The sequence below is a fragment of the Rhinolophus hipposideros genome, assembly GCF_964194185.1.
Source record: "Rhinolophus hipposideros genome assembly, chromosome: 6".
In the NCBI taxonomy this organism is placed as follows: Eukaryota; Metazoa; Chordata; class Mammalia; order Chiroptera; family Rhinolophidae; genus Rhinolophus; species Rhinolophus hipposideros.
In genome coordinates, this window is record NC_138052.1 from 101,167,012 (window position 1) to 101,184,472 (window position 17,461).

Genomic DNA, 17,461 nt, shown 5'->3' on the forward strand with positions numbered 1-17,461 from the left:
TGCAGTCTCTTCAGTACAGTGCAAATCCACGTATCCATCTCCGACACCAAGGCATGTTTCCGACCAGGGACACATATCCAGAATATGTCAAGAACCCCTATGAATCGATTAAGAAAATGGAGCCCGGTACGAATGCAGGCTGGTGCCCACAGCTAGGCCCTAATCAGGGGGCCCGCGGGGACAGCTCCAGCCCGCAGCCCTCCCCGAGCACAAGCCGGGAATTCGCTCGGGCCTCCTTAAGTGGGGAGGCGGCGGGGAAGCTCCGCCCTGGGGGCTGCCTTGCCCTTAGAAGGCGAAGCCCCAAGCCTCGCCTCCCGCGGGCGGAGAGTCGTGCGCTGCGCTCGGCGCACCCCTCGCCTCCGACTTCGCCGCGGGAGCCCCAGGGGCGCGCGAGGCCACGCGCATTCCGCGCTCCAGCCGCGCTCAGGAGCGGACGCGGCGGGCGCAGGGCAGGCGCGCGTGCTCGCGGGTTTGAATGGAGGGCTCGAGGCCGGCGGGGACGGCGACGAGCAGGTCCTGAAGCCAGAGCGCCTCCCCGGCCCCCGTGCCCGCGACATGCGGCGGGAGAGGTGAGCAGGGCGAGCGCGCCGTGGGAACGGCCAGGCCGGGGACAGACAGCGGGGACCGCGAGGCGCGCAGTGCGGGGCGGGCCGGGGTCCTGCTGTCGCTGGTGGGGAGCAGGCCGGGCGGTGTCCCCGCGGCGCACTCGTCTTCGAGCGCGGGCACGGCGGCCCCAGAGCAAATCGCCGTTTGCCGCGGTCCTTCCTGTCCCCGGCAGCCGCGCGGATCTTGGTGATTTGACCCGGAATGTACAAGAGTGTGACTCCGTGTTTTTAAGCACTTGTGGCACAGAAGCGAACGGTTACCGCAGCTGGCCGCGGCCTTTGCCCGGAGCCCCCCCGCCCCCCGCGCCCCCCGCCCCGCGCCCCCCGCTCCCTCCGCGCCCCCCGACCCCGCTCCCCCCGCGCCCCGCGCCCCCCCCGCCCCCCGCGCCCCCCGCCCCGCCCCCCCCGCCCCCCCCGCCCCGCGCCCCCCGCTCCCCCCGCGCCCCGCGCCCCCCGCGCCCCCCGCGCCCTCCTCGCGGGACCCGCTTCCCCCGCCCGCCGGGCCGCACTGAGCGCTTCTGCCCGCAGGTGCGGCTGCCCCCGCCCGCGCCCCCGCCATGGAGGTGCTGCGGCGCTCCTCGGTGTTCGCCGCGGAGCTCATGGACGCCTTTGACCGCTCGCCCACCGAGAAGGAGCTGGTCGCCCAGGCCAAGGCGCTCGGCCGCGAGTTCGTGCACGCGCGGCTGCTGCGCGCCGGCCTCGCCTGGAACGCGCCCGAGCGCGCGGCGTCGGCCCGGGGCGGCCGCCTGGCGGAGGTGTGCGCGGTGCTGCTGCGCCTGGGTGAGTCCGGCCCCGGCGGGCGACGTCCCGGGCTGCCCCCCCCCCCCGAGCTGGTCGGTGGGGCGGAGCCCCCGCGCCCTGGGGTGCAGCTGTCTCCGCAGCGGCCCGCCGCCGGGTACCCTGGCCTCAGCCTCCCCCAGGGGCAGAGAGGCGGCTGGCGGGGGAGCCGGGACGGCCCGGTGCACGAGGCAGGCCCACCCCACTCCGCCCGCATCCCGCGCACCGCAGAGACCTCCCGCAGACCTCCCCGGGTTGGCCGGCTCAGCCCAGATTTCAGACATTCTGGCCATAAAGGATAGAAAGCGCCAGGAAGAATAATGTTTGGTGGCTAAACTTTCAGAGTGACCCTTGTACTCAGCTGGGCACAAAAATGCTCTGTCGGACCACGTGTCCTGATGTTTGTTTTGGAAAATAGGTCTTTTCAGTTACTGACTGAAATCCTGCCCTCCGGCTGCTCTTTCCTCTGAGTTTGGAGGCCTCCTAGGAGCCCCCCAGAATGGGGTGCCCAAGACAGCTGAAACCACCATGGGGCTGGGGAGCCACCTGGCTGGCTGGTCATGTGTAGACCCCTGGAGGTACTTGCTTCTGGGGTCACACACTGACAAGTAACTGTCCCCACCTTCTCCAAGGCCTGGACCCCTCAGTCCACTTCACCACAAGGACTGAGGTCCTGACCCTCCAACCATTATCAGTTCTGGGAGGGGGCACATGGACAGCGGGTGGTCTCAATGGTGGGGAGCTCTGACCAGTCCTCTCCAGGCAGAGTGTGGGGACAGGCTGGGACGAGGATCTGGGGTTTGGGGGAGCACTCACCCTGTCTCTTCTCAGGCTGACACCGGTGTCTGCTTGTCCCTGTTCTGTGTGTCCCCTGGGAGCAGGGCTATGCGTGTACCTGGCATCCCAGGAGTGTGTGGGGGGACACATAGATTCCATGGAGACCAGTGGAGGGCTGCAAGAGGGGTGGTGTCCCCTCTGTGCCTCAGGGGAGGGAAGAGGTTTCTAGGTGTGGGGAGCAAGTGGGGTTGGGAGATCAGACGGGTGCAGAGTGCGTGGCTCCCGTGAAGTTGGCTGCCCACTGCTGTTTCTTCCAGCTGAGCTGTAGGGGGTGACACTGGGAGTACCTTCTAGAGGACTCTGGAGGACACATCCCTTGGCCTCTCGAGAGCCGCCAGGCCCCTGGAACGGCCAGGAGGAAATCTGTCCTGCATCTGCCGCGTTGCTCTGCCACCCTGTCCCGCAGCCCCCATCTTCTCTGTGAGCAGGGGCTTGAGGCTGCCTCTACCCTGGGCACGGTGTCTCTATTGTTTAAGCTTGTTGCCAAGCCCTGCTTCGGGCTCTGCTGCTCTGATCTGGCGGCCACTGTCCCCAGTCCCGTGTTCCACCCTGAGGTCCCGATGCTGTGGGCCTGGGCCTGAGGGGCAGCAGCGAGCCAAGTGCCCAGCACTGGCCTCTCAGAAACCGGGCCTTCAAGGCCATTCCCCAGACGTGTCCAGTCCCTGGGGCACAGCCCCTGCCAGATGGCTAAGAAGGCCCCAGAGGGAGCGTTCTCGTTCACATGTCATTCACTGCGTCCGCCCTTAGAGCTGCTCAGCTGAGCCCCTCACGGCCTGGCGCTGCCTCCCTGCCCCCAGCACACCCCAGCCCTCCTCAGCAGATGCCCAGCTCCTGCAGCCACGGCAAACAGGAAGGAGCCGGGTTGCGTCCCCATGGTCAGCTTCTCGGGCCCGTCCCCAGTGGCCCCAAGGGCTGTGTGTGGGAACGGCCAGGCCAGCCCTGGGAATTTCCATGCCACCTCCCCCCATTGCCCCGCCAGCCTGGTCTCAGTTCTGCTCTCGTTCCAGATCCTAATTAATTAGATGGAGTGCAGCTGGCCTCAGGGATGACGCAGGCGCCCTTATCGGCCAGGCCTGTCCAGTCGGCATTTCCCTGTTTGCTTTGGCTGGAGAAGTGGCTGGGCAGGGGACACCCAGTCCGAGGGCTGTGGGATTCCCAGCACATCACTGCCAGGGCTATTGAGAGAGACTCTTCTTGAGTGTGGCCGCCCTCGACACCCGCTTGGCCTAGGGCACAGGCTGGGGACTCCTGACAATGGTTCAGCTTCTTGGTCCACTGAGCGGTGCTGGGGCCTGAGGGAGGGCGCCCTCTGAGGCAGTGGCCAGGGCTGCCCACCTATTTGGGTCCCTGGTGCAGTCCCTGCCCATGTTGAGTTCTGGCCACCTGCCCGGTCTGCCTGCTGCCTGGGCAGCTCGCTGTGGGCCATGAGTCACCCATTAGGCACGGCCCTGGGATTCCTGCCCCACCGGCCCAGCCGGCTTGGGCCTGGCTGGGGGGTTGGGGGGGGCAGGCCACAGTTTCAGGTCTGGGGGCGGGGAACACTGCACCTCTGTGGCTCCCTGTCCCCAGGGACCATGGGGGGGTCCAGTGGGGGTCCGGTACAGGTCAGGTCAGTGGGAAGGGATCCCCAAGCCAGCTGTGGCTATGGGGCCAAGGAGTGGGCTGGTCCCAGGCCCATGTGACCGTGGTTTGGGGTTGGGTGGGTGTGGACCCCTCTGACCCGCTGTGTGCCTGTGCAGGGGACGAGTTGGAGCTGATTCGGCCCAGTGTGTACCGCAACGTGGCACGCCAGCTGAACATCTCTGTGCATTCCGAGAGCGTGGTGACTGATGCCCTGCTGGCCGTGGCCACCCAGATCTTCTGCGCAGGTGGGCCGGCGCGCGCCCGGGTCTGCACTGGGGCTGGGGTGTGGTGCCTCCCTTGGTTTTGAGGACGGTGGGCCTGCTGGGCAGCTGGCACGGACCTCACATTCTTGCTGGGTACTCGCTGGGGCTGCAGTGACCAGAAGTCCTGGCTTGGCTGCATGTCCTGGGCTGCCAGTTGGTGCTGGCTGTTGGCTGGAGTGGGATCAGGGTGTCCTGCACGTGGCCCGTGGGGTGTGGGCTTCTCACAGCATGGCAGCAGCGCCCAACGGGGAGCATCTGAGCAGCCACTGGGCACTGCTGGGCTCTCATGACATGGCCTCAGGAGTCAATGTCACTGCTGAATTCCGAGGGCTAGAGAGAAGTCTCAGGGAGGGATGCACTAGGTGGGAGTGCCTTGCTGGCCTGGCTTTAGAAAATAGTGGCACCTGTCTCACCTGTGACCCTCCAGATGCCCCCATCTGCTCCCACTGCCTCCTCCCTCTTCCCTCACCGAGGTCCAGCTCCACTGCCTCCTGTCTGTGCACCCTTCTCCAGGCTCATGGAGGCTACAGGACTCATCCCCTAAACCCCTGTCCCCGTGTCCCCTCCTTGGGACTCTGCTGGGTCCCGTTGTCCACAGACGTGCTCTCCCTGCCTGAGACTCCGTGTCCTATCTTGGCGCCTCACGCTCTGCGAGTCTGTCTCATCCCTATGTCCTGGTGCATAGTGGGGAACAGGTGTCACCATCCAAGTGACCAAAGCCCAGCCCAGTGCAGCATGCCCCCCCATCAGCCCACCCACCAGTGTTTCCCCAGCAGTCTTGGCGATACTCTGGCCTGGGGACTCCCACCCTCATGGAGGGGTCCCCGGGGGCCCCAGAGCCCCATGCTTCACCCGGAGAGGGGGAAGGTGGCAACCCACCTGGGACACCTTCCCCCTGGGGCTTTCTGGAAGGCCTTCCCGCTGTGGGAGGAGGGGCCCCAGGCCACGCCCCCTCATCTTCTGTGGGATGGTTGGGACAGCAGCAGAGCCGGGCTTTGGGGCACAGCCACAATCCCCACCACCGGAAAATGCAACCCACCCTGCAGAGTGGAGGGGCCACTGTACCCAACAGAGGCTGGCCCTACTCTTCGGGGGTGTCTGGTGTTGACCTCCTCTGTCCTCTCCCAAGGAGGCTCTTCCAGCCCCCGCTGGACTGGCTAGGTTAGGGGACTCAGTAGGCCTCCCTCAGTTGTGGCCTGTGTGGTGGGGAATTGGCTGGTGGGGACAGGGGACCCCCGGCTGCAGAACCCCAGCTTCTCCAGGACCACCACCAGGTCAGCACTGAGTGGCCTGGGCAGAAGCTGCCAGGACGAGGACCATGTGAGGCTGCCTGAGGGGCTGATGGGGGCAGGTTTCTCCATTGTCCTCAGGGCTGGGGGTTGGGACTTGATGGGCAGCCCTCTCAGGTGACCCGGGCAGGCACCTTGTGGAGGGGACAATGGGTGGGCCAGTGAAGGAAGCAGGGCACAAGGGTGTCCTGGACTGACGACCGCCCTTGGCCCTTCCTGGGCTCCCACGTCCTAGGCCTGACAACGGTGCGTGGGTGGCCGCCTATGTCTGTCTCCGGATTGTCGGGCGGCTGGTTTATGAGCCCAGGGCTGGCTTTCAAGGAAGACTCATCTGTGAGAAGGTGCTCCGGCCTCCTGGTGGTTGGACTGAGCAGGTGGTGGGGTGTGGCCCCTGGTGGTGGTGGCTATGCACGCAGGGGACAAAGGAGAGGCCAGAACAGAGCCTTGACCAGTGCAGGGCAGGCCTGGGAGGTACCCTCCTGCAGGCTCCCTGTCACCCCTGTCCATGCCAGTCCTCAGGGTCCTTAGACCCTTCGCCACAGGGCGAGCCCCAACCTTCAGGTGCTTGCCGGCCCTTGCCCCTCTGCCCTCGGCCCCTCCCATGCTGCTGGGCCTTGCACTAGCTCACCCTCAAGCTGGACTTCCCTCCTCATTTCCCCCCCTGCAGGTCCCCGTGGGGTCCGGCCCTGCCAGGCCTGGCTACCTCTAGCTCTGGCCAGGCTGTGGGCAGCTCGGGGACTGCAGGGCAGGGCTCCCTGGTGGCCAAGCCCACTTGAAGGCAGAGGCAGCTGCTGTCCTTGCACTTTGGGTTTCTCAGTTCACTCACTTCAGTGGAAAAATGAATTTTCTCCCCCCATGAAACGTTGGCAAGAGTTTTCACATTTCCCCCCCTTATTACAAGAGCAAAATATTTTACCACAGAAAGATCAGAACACATAAAAGATAAAAGCTCTTAGAAATAATACTACAAAGACAACCCAGTTTAAAAACGAGCAAAGGATCTGAACTCACATCTCTCCAGGGAAGATATGTGAATGTTTCATAAGCCCGTGAAAGACCACGAGTCGCCACAAAGCCCGGCATAGCCCGGGCGGCAGCATGTGTCAGGATGACCTGCATTTGGAAGCCCCACGGGAATGGAGCGTGGGCACACAGCCTGCGGTTCCCAGGGAAACGGGCACACAGGGCTTCAGAGCAGCACGAGCCCCAGTGGCCAGTGCCCATCCCAAGGGAAGGGTGAGCAGAGTGGGTGGTCTGCACTTGGAGTATTACTCGGCCATGAAAAGGACGCTACAGCATGGACGAGCCTCCAAAACACGGTGAGTGAAAGGAGGCGGACACACAGTGGACCGACTGCGATTCCATCCTCTGAACCGTTCCGGAGCTCGCAAATTCCGAAGCAGAGGGGCTGGGGGACGGAACTGCTCATGGGTGTGGGCTTTCTTAAAAGGTGATGAGAAAGTTTTGGAACTCGACAGTGGTGATGGATACACAGCCTTGTGAAAGCACTAAAAACACTGAATATCACACTTTAAAAGGATTAATTTATGATAATGAGATTATATATCCATAAAAAACAACGCAGAAGAGCTCAAAGAACACAGGACACTGGAGGTTCCCAACCCCCTCCCCACCAGAGGCCACCAGGCTTTTCTCTCCAGACCTACCAGCTCACTGTCCTCTGCAGGGGGCACCACAGAACCTGGTGTCACTCCCTCAGACCCCATGGTGGGCTCCTGGGCCCCACCCGCCATGTTAAACCTGCCCTGGTGGGCCAAGCACCTCCTGGGAGGGGACCTGGGGGACACGGAGGGCACAGGAGGGAGCCCTGCACCACGAGCAGCTGGTAACTGGGGAGCATAGCGTGCGAGCACCATGACCAGGACCTGATGCTCTCATGGCCTGGGTCGCACGTGGAGGGGGTACCTTGCTCACAGCCCTTGGGGTGGATGAGCACTGCAGGCAGTGGCAAAACAGCTCAATGGGATTGCAGGCTCCGATTTATTCTGAAGGACATGGGAAGTGGGAGTGACGTGGGCTGATTTATGGGGTTTTAGATTTATTGAGGTGAAAGTCACATACAACTCACCATTTGAAAGTACAATTTGGTGGCATTTATTTAGTGCATTCACAGTGTGTGACCCCCACCCTGCTGTGGGCATCTCAGAACGCCTGTGCCCAGGCCCGGAAGCTGCCACACCCCATCCCATCCCCCATTGCTGACACTGCTGTGTCCATGGACCTCCCTGTTCGGGACACTTCACACCAGTGGGCTCATACGACACGCGTGGCCTGTGTGTCTGCTGCTTCTGCTGAGCATACCGAGTAGCACCCATTGTGTGGAGGGACCAGTTTGCACTCACGGGCGATGGCTGCTTTCTCATTTCTGCCTTCTGGTGACTGAGCAGGGCTGCTGCGAACATTCCTGAATAGGCATTAATGTGAGCTGGCTTCTGTTTTACAACAGTGGTCCGAAGGGACGCATGGTCCTTTCACAGACACGGCCAAAGGCCCAGCAGCTCGTTACCTACATCGTCAAGTTGCATTTAGGTCTTTAATCTCAGGTTACAGTGAGCATCTCATTTTCATCTACCCTCTGGTTATTACTGAGGGTAAGTGGTTTTCACATCTGATGTGTTACTTGTATTTTTTCTTTTGTGAATCAGCTGTTCATTTCCTGTGGTCACTTTTGAGTTTCTTTTGAGCGGCCTCTCTCGTTTCTCATTGATTTATGGTAAAGCTTTTACACGTGAAGGAAGCTCATGCCATCAGCTTGCACGTACCTTCCCGTGGGGCTCCTCAGCTCTGCCTTTGAGGAGCTTAGCAGTCGGGAAGGTCGTCCTCTGAGGGCCTGAGTGGAGACTGTCCTGCAGGCTGTTCAGGGGCACAGACCAGCCAGGCAGGCGCTCCTCGGAGCCGCTCACTGCCCATTGCGTCCCACTCTGCTTACGTTAGCTCCTCCCCCCTTTCCTCCTGTGTGAACTGCCTAGCTGTCCTGTAGTAGGACTGACCTGTGGCAGACGATGGCCGGGCACCTGGTTCAGGTAGGATGCAGTGCGGAGGGGCTGGCTCCTAACTTTTGACTGGTCATCAGCAGAAGGCCAGGGATGTGACCCCACAGGCTGGACTTGAGCTGGGGTTTTGATGGCCTTCTGCTGACCAGTCCATCTCTCTCCCTGTAGGCATCACGTGGGGCAAGGTGGTGTCCCTGTACTTGGTGGCTGCGGGGCTGGCGGTGGACTGTGTGCGGCAGGCTCAGCCTGCCATGGTGCACGCGCTCGTCGACTGCCTCGGGGAGTTTGTGCGCAAGGCCCTGGCCACCTGGCTGCGGAGGCGTGGTGGATGGGTGAGTGAGTGCAGGGTTGCGGGGTACCAAGAGGGGCATGGACCCCTAGCGCTGGTGGGGGTGCTAGGGGTTGGAGGAGGGCACAAGGCAGGGCTGCTGGGCTGGGATGCCCCTGCTGCGCAGCTCCACTGCTGACCCCTCTCCCAACTCCAGTGGAAAACCCTGCTGCCCCAGGGCCCTGCATGGCAGAAGGTGGCCCGTGGACGTGGGTCCCTGGACTTAGGGAGCCAGAACTCAGGCCCCTGCGAGGGAAAGCCCCAGCACCCCCGTGGAGATCTGTGTTCCCTCTGAAGAATGGGTGGTGGGCAGGAGTGTGGGGCGCATTGGCCGGGATGGTGGAGCTCAGCCCCTGCTGAGGTTGGAGCCAAGGGCTGAGGTCAGGTGACCGGCTGGGGCTGTGGTGCCACGTGAAGGTGGCACTGGGCACAGAAGTATTGCTTCCAGCACTGAGGCCCTGGGGCCTCCGTCCCCTCCTCCTCCCGCTCCATGGAACCCGGCTGGGGCTGGGCACTGGGTAGCCAGGATACTGACTGACAGCATGGCAAAAGGTCGGGCTGTAGGACAGGATTTCACTTAGCAGGAATAGAAGTAAGGAAATAAGGAGTGGCCCTTCACTGGGCTTCTGGGAAGCTTGGTTCCTGCTCCTGTTCCCGGTATCCTAGGCTCTGAGGCCCCCGCAGGACTAGGGGTGTTTCTAACCCTGTGGGCTGGGGGCAGAAGCCAAGCTGGGAGCTGGTGGCTTCCTGGCGTGGAGCACATGGGCTTCTCTCCTGCTTGGCAGTGTCCCGCCTGCCGGCCTGCTTCGAGTTCCTGCATTCCCTTGTCACCGTCTGCATGCTCACTGTCGGGTCTGGTCCCATGCTGGAGCCTTCAGTCCAGACCAGACCACAGACCTTCACTAAACAGCCGCGTGCAATCCCTCAAGTGACTTGGCTGCATCTGGTGCAAGGTGCTAGTGGCCTGGTGTTCCCTCAGCTCTGCTAACTGTCCCGTCTTCCCTCCCAGACTGACGTCCTCAAGTGTGTGGTCAGCACCGACCCTGGCTTCCGCTCCCATTGGCTCGTGGCCGCACTCTGCAGCTTCGGCCGCTTCCTGAAGGCTGCCTTCTTCGTGCTGTTGCCGGAGCGATGAGCTGGCTTGGGCAGAGAAAGCAGCCTGGGCCTGGACCGAGGAGGCCCTCGGCCGTTTGCTCTCCTCCCCACCCACCCCTCTTCTGAAGCCCCAGGCCCTCTGGACATGGAGCACAGGGGCAGCACTGGGCCTGGAGCTGGCCTTTGGTGCTGACCTGTGGCTCTTCCCTTTGCACCCCTTCTCCTGGAGCCAGAAAGTCAGGGTCGCCTCCCAGGCCCTACAGGAAGGGAGCTGGGAACTCCAAGCTCTTTCTCCACGCCAGGGCTCCACTCCTGAAGGGTGACCATGTCAGGACAGCACCTAAAGGTGGTTCGGGCCTGGCCACAGCTGGAGGAATGGAGGGTCTTGCTGACCCCACAAATGAGGCTCAAATGCTGTTGTTTATTCCGTTTGTGGAGGGAGAGGGTCCCCACCTGTGGCTGGGTCCTTGTGTGGCAGGAACCAGGGGTGTGGAGCTCCAGGTGGAACAGCTGACTGAGGACGGGGTGTATGTTTGATTCCTCGTGTCACGGCAGTGGTGGGCGACCTCACCAGCGTTCCTTGTGCCCAGGGACCGGGCAGGAGGCAGGTGATGCCAATGTGATGAAACGTGAAGCCCAGTTACCACAGCGTCTCCCCTCATTGCACTGCCTTCTGCTCCCGTGGGCCAGGAGCGTGCGCACTCGTGAGCCAACGGCAGGGTCAGCAGCCTGCTGCCCACGGCCCCTGGCCCTCCACCTGGCCAACACAGCCCCAGTTGCTTACCGAAAGCGGGCCCTCCGCCCAGAGCCGCCTTCCTGGCTGTCCACCACAGGGACATTCTTGGGCCACAGGGACATGGTGTTGGAGGGCTACAATGTGGCCTCAGTTTCCCACTGTATGAAGCAGGGTTGAGCCAGACGCCACCATAGAGGTCTTCCAGCCCTGCCTTCCCGTGGCCTCCGACCAAGCCAGAGTCCTGACGGCACAGCTGTCCTCAGCGCCCTATCGCCCACCTGGCCCCGCCTGCACTGCCCACACTGCTCCTCTCATGCCCTCCCCAGGGGCGCTCCAGCGGGGTGGTGGTAGGGTGGGGGCATGTGGCAGCAGAGAGAGGGAGGACCGACACCGCGCCTGCCCCGCTTCCTCATTCGCCTCTTGGATCAAATACTCTGGTGTATTTGCAGCATAAAAAGGAATGACAGACACACCGACAGCACTCAGGAAAGCAGCAGGTTTAAAGCAACAGATCAGGAGTCTTTGCGGACATGCTGTCAGAAGATACAATGGAAAACATGCCTCACTTCCCACAGCAACAAAGGGATAAAATTCTCGGCATAAACTGAACATAAAATGGGAGGCCCTTTGTGAGGAAAACTCAAATGTACTTTAAAGACACCCGAGTGGACTTGGATGGAAAGAAATACCATACTTTGGGAAAGGAAAACCTGACAGAGAAGACAGTTCTCCACAGTGAATTGATAAATTCAATGTGATCTGTATAAAAATACCAGAATGGTTTTTTCCCTTCTAGAGCTAAACAAGCTAATTATAAATACAAAGTTCATATGAGAGAAACAAAAAAACAAGGAATAGCAGGCAGGAAAACCCTTAGAAGAGAAATGCGGCTAGACTCGGCCATCACATGAACCATCTGCAAGGGTCCAGGCCAAATGCAGACACTGGTGAGCCGCTTGGAAAAGACTAAACCACACTTGTGCACCCCACCACACACCAAATTCCACATGGATCAAACTGTGAAGTATGAAAAATGAAACAAACACTAGAAAAAAATGAGTGACTTTCTTTGTCACTGAGGAGTGGACAAAACCTTCCTAAATATGATTTAAAATCCAGGACCAACAAAAGACAAAGTACTGGAAAAAAAATGTACCATTTAATATTTTCAAAAATATTTATAACATGAGACAGAAAACAGTAGTGTGTGTCGGGTGGGGGTCAGGAATGAGAGACTATTGGTGGGGGTTGGGTTCCCTTTTGGGGTGACAAGCGTTTAGGAAATAGACAGGTAATGGTTCCCAACATTGTGCATATACTACATGACACTGAACTGTACTCTTTAAAATGGTTAAAAGGATGGACTTTATGTCATAATAGCACATTTATCTCAATAAAAATTGTAATTAAATTAGGAACATTAGGATTAATAGTTCTAATTCAAAAGAGCTCATCAGTTCCAAAAATCAAGAAGACAAAGACAACAAAGAGAAATGCAAATCCCAACTACCCCAACATCCCATGTCTCAACGATGACATTCGTCCAAATCCAAATCTGAGGACAGACTTGTCGGTGGGACAGGCAGCCTCACCTAGTCTGCGGGGGTGTCCTGTGGGGGAGGGGCGATGACCGGACAAGCCATCTATGCACTCGCCCTGGGACGGGCAATCCCACTTCTGGAAATCTATCCCAAAGACACAGTGGCACAAATGCCAACTGAGTTCTTCACTGTGACACTGGGAAGCAAAGGCCTGGACACAGTGCAGAGGGCCGGCCCGAGGGGCCTGCTGCAGAGGAGCACGGTGGGCCCAAGGGCTCACTGCTGCTGGGCACCTAGTGGGGCAACCAGCAGTGCTGTATCTTACGGTTTCGACCATGTCACAGTCACGGGGTGTTTTACACACGCAGAGCTAACTTCAGAGAACATTGATTCTGTGGAAATTAAATAAACGAGCTTGTACATCATGTTGGTGACATAGCAACCAGAGAAATCTGTTATTCCAATTATGATGTTTTAACTGTATCTTCAATGAGAAAGGTGCAAAAAAAAAAAAAACAACTCCCTTCAGTATTATTATTCTGAAATGATTGTGTCCTGTAGAATAAAGCAACGAATGTAATGTTGCACAGAACCAAAATTCTCCTCTTAAGAGGTAAAAATCAAAGAATTTAATTAAAACAATTTATAATCCTAAAATTTGAATTGGAAACTACTTTTTTCCTTAAAAAATGTATATATTGCATGCTAAAGTAATTAGGGTGAAGGGCCGTGATCGCTGCAATTTAATCTCACAGCTTAGTGAGAATAAATGGGAAAACACATTACAAAACGATTTTCCGGTTCTGCCCACAGAAAGGCATGAAACTCTCTGGGGAAGGAGATGTGGGGGGCAGTTGTGGCACTGAGCTCAGAGGCCATTGGGATTGGGGGCTCCACCAGGCCACCTATAGGGTCATTGGGGCACCTCACGTCTGTCAAGGAGGAAAAGGCTGCACTTCACTAGAATCCCATTGAATGGACAATAGTATTGGAGGAGCGGGAGTGAAAAACAGTCCACAGCGTCACCCATTAGCCGAGGGTCCAGGGCACTTACTGTAACAACCGACAGTTCAAGGTGAGAAAAGGGCTACACAGACTGACAAGCCCAGTGACTGGAGGAAAGCTTAATCCCTAGCCAGGCAGGTAACACCAGGTAACAGCTTCCTTCAGGAAAGCAAGCTTGTCCCCTGTCTGTGCATAGAGGCGACGTGTTTGGGACCTCAGTCATTTCCACCTGCAGACCCCTGTTACCTGTGGCCCACATGGGTCTCTACTCAGTATGAGTGTTAAGTGTCAACTGTGCGGCACCCTGTTTCCCACTTCCCTTCCTATCCAACTCAGAGATTCCCACTGTGCTTTCTCCCGCCCCCTTCATCTGCCACCAGTGGATTTCACAGAACCTTTCTTACTTCTTCTCTGACTCTCAGTATACAGCAACTGCCCTTTTCCGCAGCACCTTCTCCGTCCTTTGAGATCTTGTCTCAGGCAAGTCCTCAAATATCTTGGCTCAAGTTCTTAAGAAGGCTTTTTACAGCTTTGGTCTGTTTCCTTGGCCAAGGCCAGGGAAAGTTAAGCTTTTATGCAAGTGTGAACTTGTTCAGGGAAACCAAACTGAGCCCAGTGGGGGGAGGGCAGTTCTCCCAGACACTTGCAGCCACAACCGAGGTGCGAGGTGCGTCAGGCTTTATCACCCTCAGGTGGCAAAGCCTTCCTGTGAACGTCTGACGGTAACTGAATGGGGGACCAGGCTGTCACCCTGGGAGCCTGCAGACTTGAGCACCAGCAGTGAGTCAAGCCGACTGTGAAGTTCCTCATGTGACACCAGGAAGTGTGTATCCAACCAGAACTTTCGATTGACTCCAGACAAGGGGAAACAGGGGAGAGGGGGACAAGTCAGACTCTGTAGGGAGCCCAGATGGGCCCAGAACGCAGCCTGGAGACGCCTTGTAGGATTCGTCACCAGCTTCCCAACAAGTCAATGGCATGGGGGTTGGGGGCAGATGACCAAGTGACCAGGTCAGTTATTTCTTCTCATCTCTTGGCTCAGCTCTGGGTGCTGCCCTCCAAGTGCCCTTTCCAGCTGTGAGCAGGCAAGGGCGGGCTGCAGGGCTGGGAGTCCCTTGATGCTCACTCCAGCAGTGATGCCAGCATCAGGGTCTCTAGATGCTGTGGTCTGAATGTTTCCCCCAAATTCACATGTTGAAATCCTCACCTCAAAGTGATGGTAAGAGGAGGGGAGCCTTTGGGAGGGGAGTGGGACACAACGGCTCCACCCTCATGACGGGATTGGTGCCCTTGTAGCAGAGACCCCAGCGCTCCCTTACCCCACTGCCAGCTTATGTGGGGACACCACTATGAGGATGGGGTTCTCACCAGACCAAATCAGCCATCACCCTGCCCCTGGGCTTCCAGCCTCCAGACTGAGGAACACATTTGTGTCGTTTGTAGGCGTCTCATTTTGTGGTGTTTTTGTCCTGTCCCAAATGGACTACAAGAACGTGTCACCGAGTCCTAGGTCCTTGTTGTGGCAAGTATCTAAACGTGGGTTGAGGTTGGAAGACTTTTTTTTTTTTAATTGGGGAAGGGGAACAGGACTTTATTGGGGAACAGTGTGTACTTCCAGGTCTTTTTCCAAGTCAAGTTGTTGTCCTTTCAGTCTTAGTTGTGGAGGGCGCAGCTCAGCTCCAGGTCCAGTTGCCATTGCTAGTTGCAGGGGGCACAGCCCAATATCCCTTGCTGGAGTCGAACCGGCAACCTTGTGGTTGAGAGGACGCTCCAACCAACTGAGCCATCTGGGAGCTCAGCGGCAGCTCAGCTCAAGGTGCCGTGTTCAATCTTAGTTGCAGGGGTCGGAGCCATTCCTTGTGGGAGTCGAGGAGTCAAACTAGCAACCTTGTGGTTGAGAGGACGCGCTCCAACCAACTGAGCCATCCGGGAGGCAGCTCACCTCAAAGTGCCCTGTTTAATCTTAGTTGCAGGGGGCTGAGCCCACCATCCCTTGCGGGACTGGAGGAGTTGAACTGGCAACCTTGGGGTTGAGAGCCCACTGGCCCATGAACCAGCAGCCTTCAGAGTTACGAGCGCGGACCTCCAACCGCCTGAGCCACCGGGCCGGCCCAAGGTAGGAAGACTTTTAAGGTGCCTGCTAGGAAAAGTCCTCGGTGCTTTGAATGGACTGTTTTGGGCGATTCTGGTGACCCGGAGAGAGAAGAGAACAGTGGAAGGACAGCCTCAACCTTCTTATAGGACAGGACACTTCAGCCGCTGTGACGGAATGTTGTGGACGGTGAGGGCCCTCTTATAGCGTCTCACGGGGATGAGGGGTGTTTTTGGAAACTGTAGGAAGGTGGCCCTTGTTACAAGTGGGGAAGCACTTGGCTGAGCAGTGCTTGTGCCCTTGAGGTCTCTGGAAGGAGACCAGGTAAGAGATGAAACTAGTTGGCCGAGGAAATTTCCAAGCAAAGTCAAAGTGTTGAAGGAGTAAAGATTCTCTTGAATATTTACAGTCAAATGCAAGAGAGAAATGACTTAAAGACAGAATTGTTCATCAAAAAGAAAGCAGACCTTAAACATCGGGAAAATTCTCAGCCTATCCATATTGAAAGCAATGAGAAAGCTTCTGGGGGACCACGAAAACTGTGGACAAATGTGACAAGGAGACGGGTATTGATCAGCCATCTCAAAGAAGCCAGGCGCTATTCTCAAGAAGATAGGGAAATTCGCCACCTAAACAGAAGCCAGGGCTAGTGTCCCAAGACCACGGAAGGATGACCCCAAGGCATTTCAGAGATCCTAGGGTATCCCTCTCCTCACAGGCCCAGAGCATAAGGGCCTGCTCCCCGCTTTCTGGTGCCATCCCCCAGAGGGCACAAGCCGTAAACATCGGTGACATCTGTGTCCTGCTGGTCCCATCTCCAAGCGTGAGCAGAAAGTAGGAGGCATGGGGGCACTGCTACCTCTGCCTAGATTTTGAAGGATGGAGTGGCTGAGTCTCAGGCTCACAACCTGTTGTCGCACAACAGCCTAGCCAACTGTCCCCCCGTGTCTTTCCTTAAGGAAAGAAGAGTTTGTGAGATTGTGCCTTTCTGGGATTCTGTCCCATCCTTTGTTTACACCTTATGTCTCTCTGTCTGCTCCCCAAAAGATGGTTTGCAGCCAAAGACGGGTAAGATATCTCACGGGAGATACAACCTAAGCCAGGCGGAGCCGAGTGGGGACCCCAAACGAGCTGCCTCGGACAGGTATGGGAAGGGGCCTTGCCTCCCCTCCCCCTGCTTGGGAAAGTCTATTGCCGGCTCTGGCTTTCCCCTTGCACCTGTTTCCACTTCTCTCAGCAGAGTTGTTACAATGTGAAAGACTTGATCCTGAAAAGGTACATGCTTTAGGTACAAAACGACCTGGGACCTTGTGCTTCTGCTGTTTACAGACAAGGAAGTCTGAGCCTCACAGACCGTGTAAGAAACAATGTTACTTTCTTGTCATTGGAGACCTATCAATAAAAGCCTCCAGTTGGCTTTATTCTGGGCTCCAGTCCTCTGAGACTGAGAGACCCCTGGCCTTCGGAGAGATTTAACTGCATTAAGTCTCTGTTTCTTGCCTAAAAACTTAACCCAAACCGCCCCTTCTCGCACCCTCACTGCCCTTGTTGCGTGGGACGCGACAACAACCCAGGCAGAGATCCAGGCCCCACACAGGGAGCCGCCGTAGGGAGCCCCGACTAGGGTGACCCCAAGTGGGCAGAGCCACTGATGTGCGACTGCAGCTTGGGAAAGGTGCAAGCACACGACGACCCATAAATGCAATGTGGGCTGTGCCCAGCAAAGCTGCCAGAAGGAGGGACAGCCACCCCAGTGGCCAGAGGGCAGACATTGAGCCTAAGGTCCTGCACTTGGCTTAGGACCTGTCATTTCTCTCTTATTTCCGTCCTCTGGAATGGGGATATGTGTCCCACGCCTGCCCTACCACTGTATTTGGAGGCATGTAACACGTGTGGTTTCACAAGTTCACGCTAGGCCTGGGTGGACGGACCCGATCTCCTCAGGGTGCCCAGCACCAGCTTCCCTGGCCCTTGTCACCAGGGTACCCACCGAGTGAGTCTCTCACGTGCGGGCTGTGCTCCTCTGCGGCTCAGCACCAGCCCTGGCTCCCCTGAGCTCCTAGATACCGGCAACCCCTACACCCCAAATGCCTCTGTCCCCAAGACCCCTGGAGGGCTACCCAAGGCAGCCAGCACCACCTCCCTTCACACCAGGTCTATTCCCTGTGATTTCTGACCCCCGGCTGTTAAGAGACAAAGGCTCTGTTTTCACGCGCATATTGAAGCATTTAGGGGTAAATGACATATGCCTGGCTT

General features: G+C 58.0%; 1 protein-coding gene across 2 annotated transcripts; it reads left to right on the top strand.

Moving 5' to 3' along the window:
* The first annotated feature begins 309 nt into the window (after positions 1-309).
* Positions 310-12,769, top strand: BOK (BCL2 family apoptosis regulator BOK). 2 transcript variants are annotated; one of them, XM_081052437.1, is made up of 5 exons: positions 310-569; positions 1,134-1,385; positions 3,959-4,087; positions 8,577-8,740; positions 11,017-12,761. In XM_081052437.1, the coding sequence occupies exons 2-5, from the start codon at positions 1,163-1,165 to the stop codon at positions 11,029-11,031; spliced, it is 531 nt and encodes a 176-aa protein (XP_080908563.1). In that variant the 5' UTR covers positions 310-569; positions 1,134-1,162; the 3' UTR covers positions 11,032-12,761. The 2 variants fall into 2 exon arrangements, with proteins under 2 accessions (XP_080908563.1, XP_080908562.1); XM_081052436.1 differs by having other exon boundaries at positions 317-569; positions 9,746-12,769.
* Positions 12,770-17,461: the final 4,692 nt, after the last annotated feature.

Bases quoted from the DNA above. Each gene is read 5' to 3' on its own strand.
- BOK (XM_081052436.1), top strand. From the start codon at position 1,163: ATGGAGGTGCTGCGGCGCTCCTCGGTGTTCGCCGCGGAGCTCATGGAC. The intron at 1,386-3,958 runs GTGAGTCCGGCC...GTGCCTGTGCAG, and splicing joins CGCGGTGCTGCTGCGCCTGG to GGGACGAGTTGGAGCTGATT. The intron at 4,088-8,576 runs GTGGGCCGGCGC...CTCTCCCTGTAG, and splicing joins CACCCAGATCTTCTGCGCAG to GCATCACGTGGGGCAAGGTG.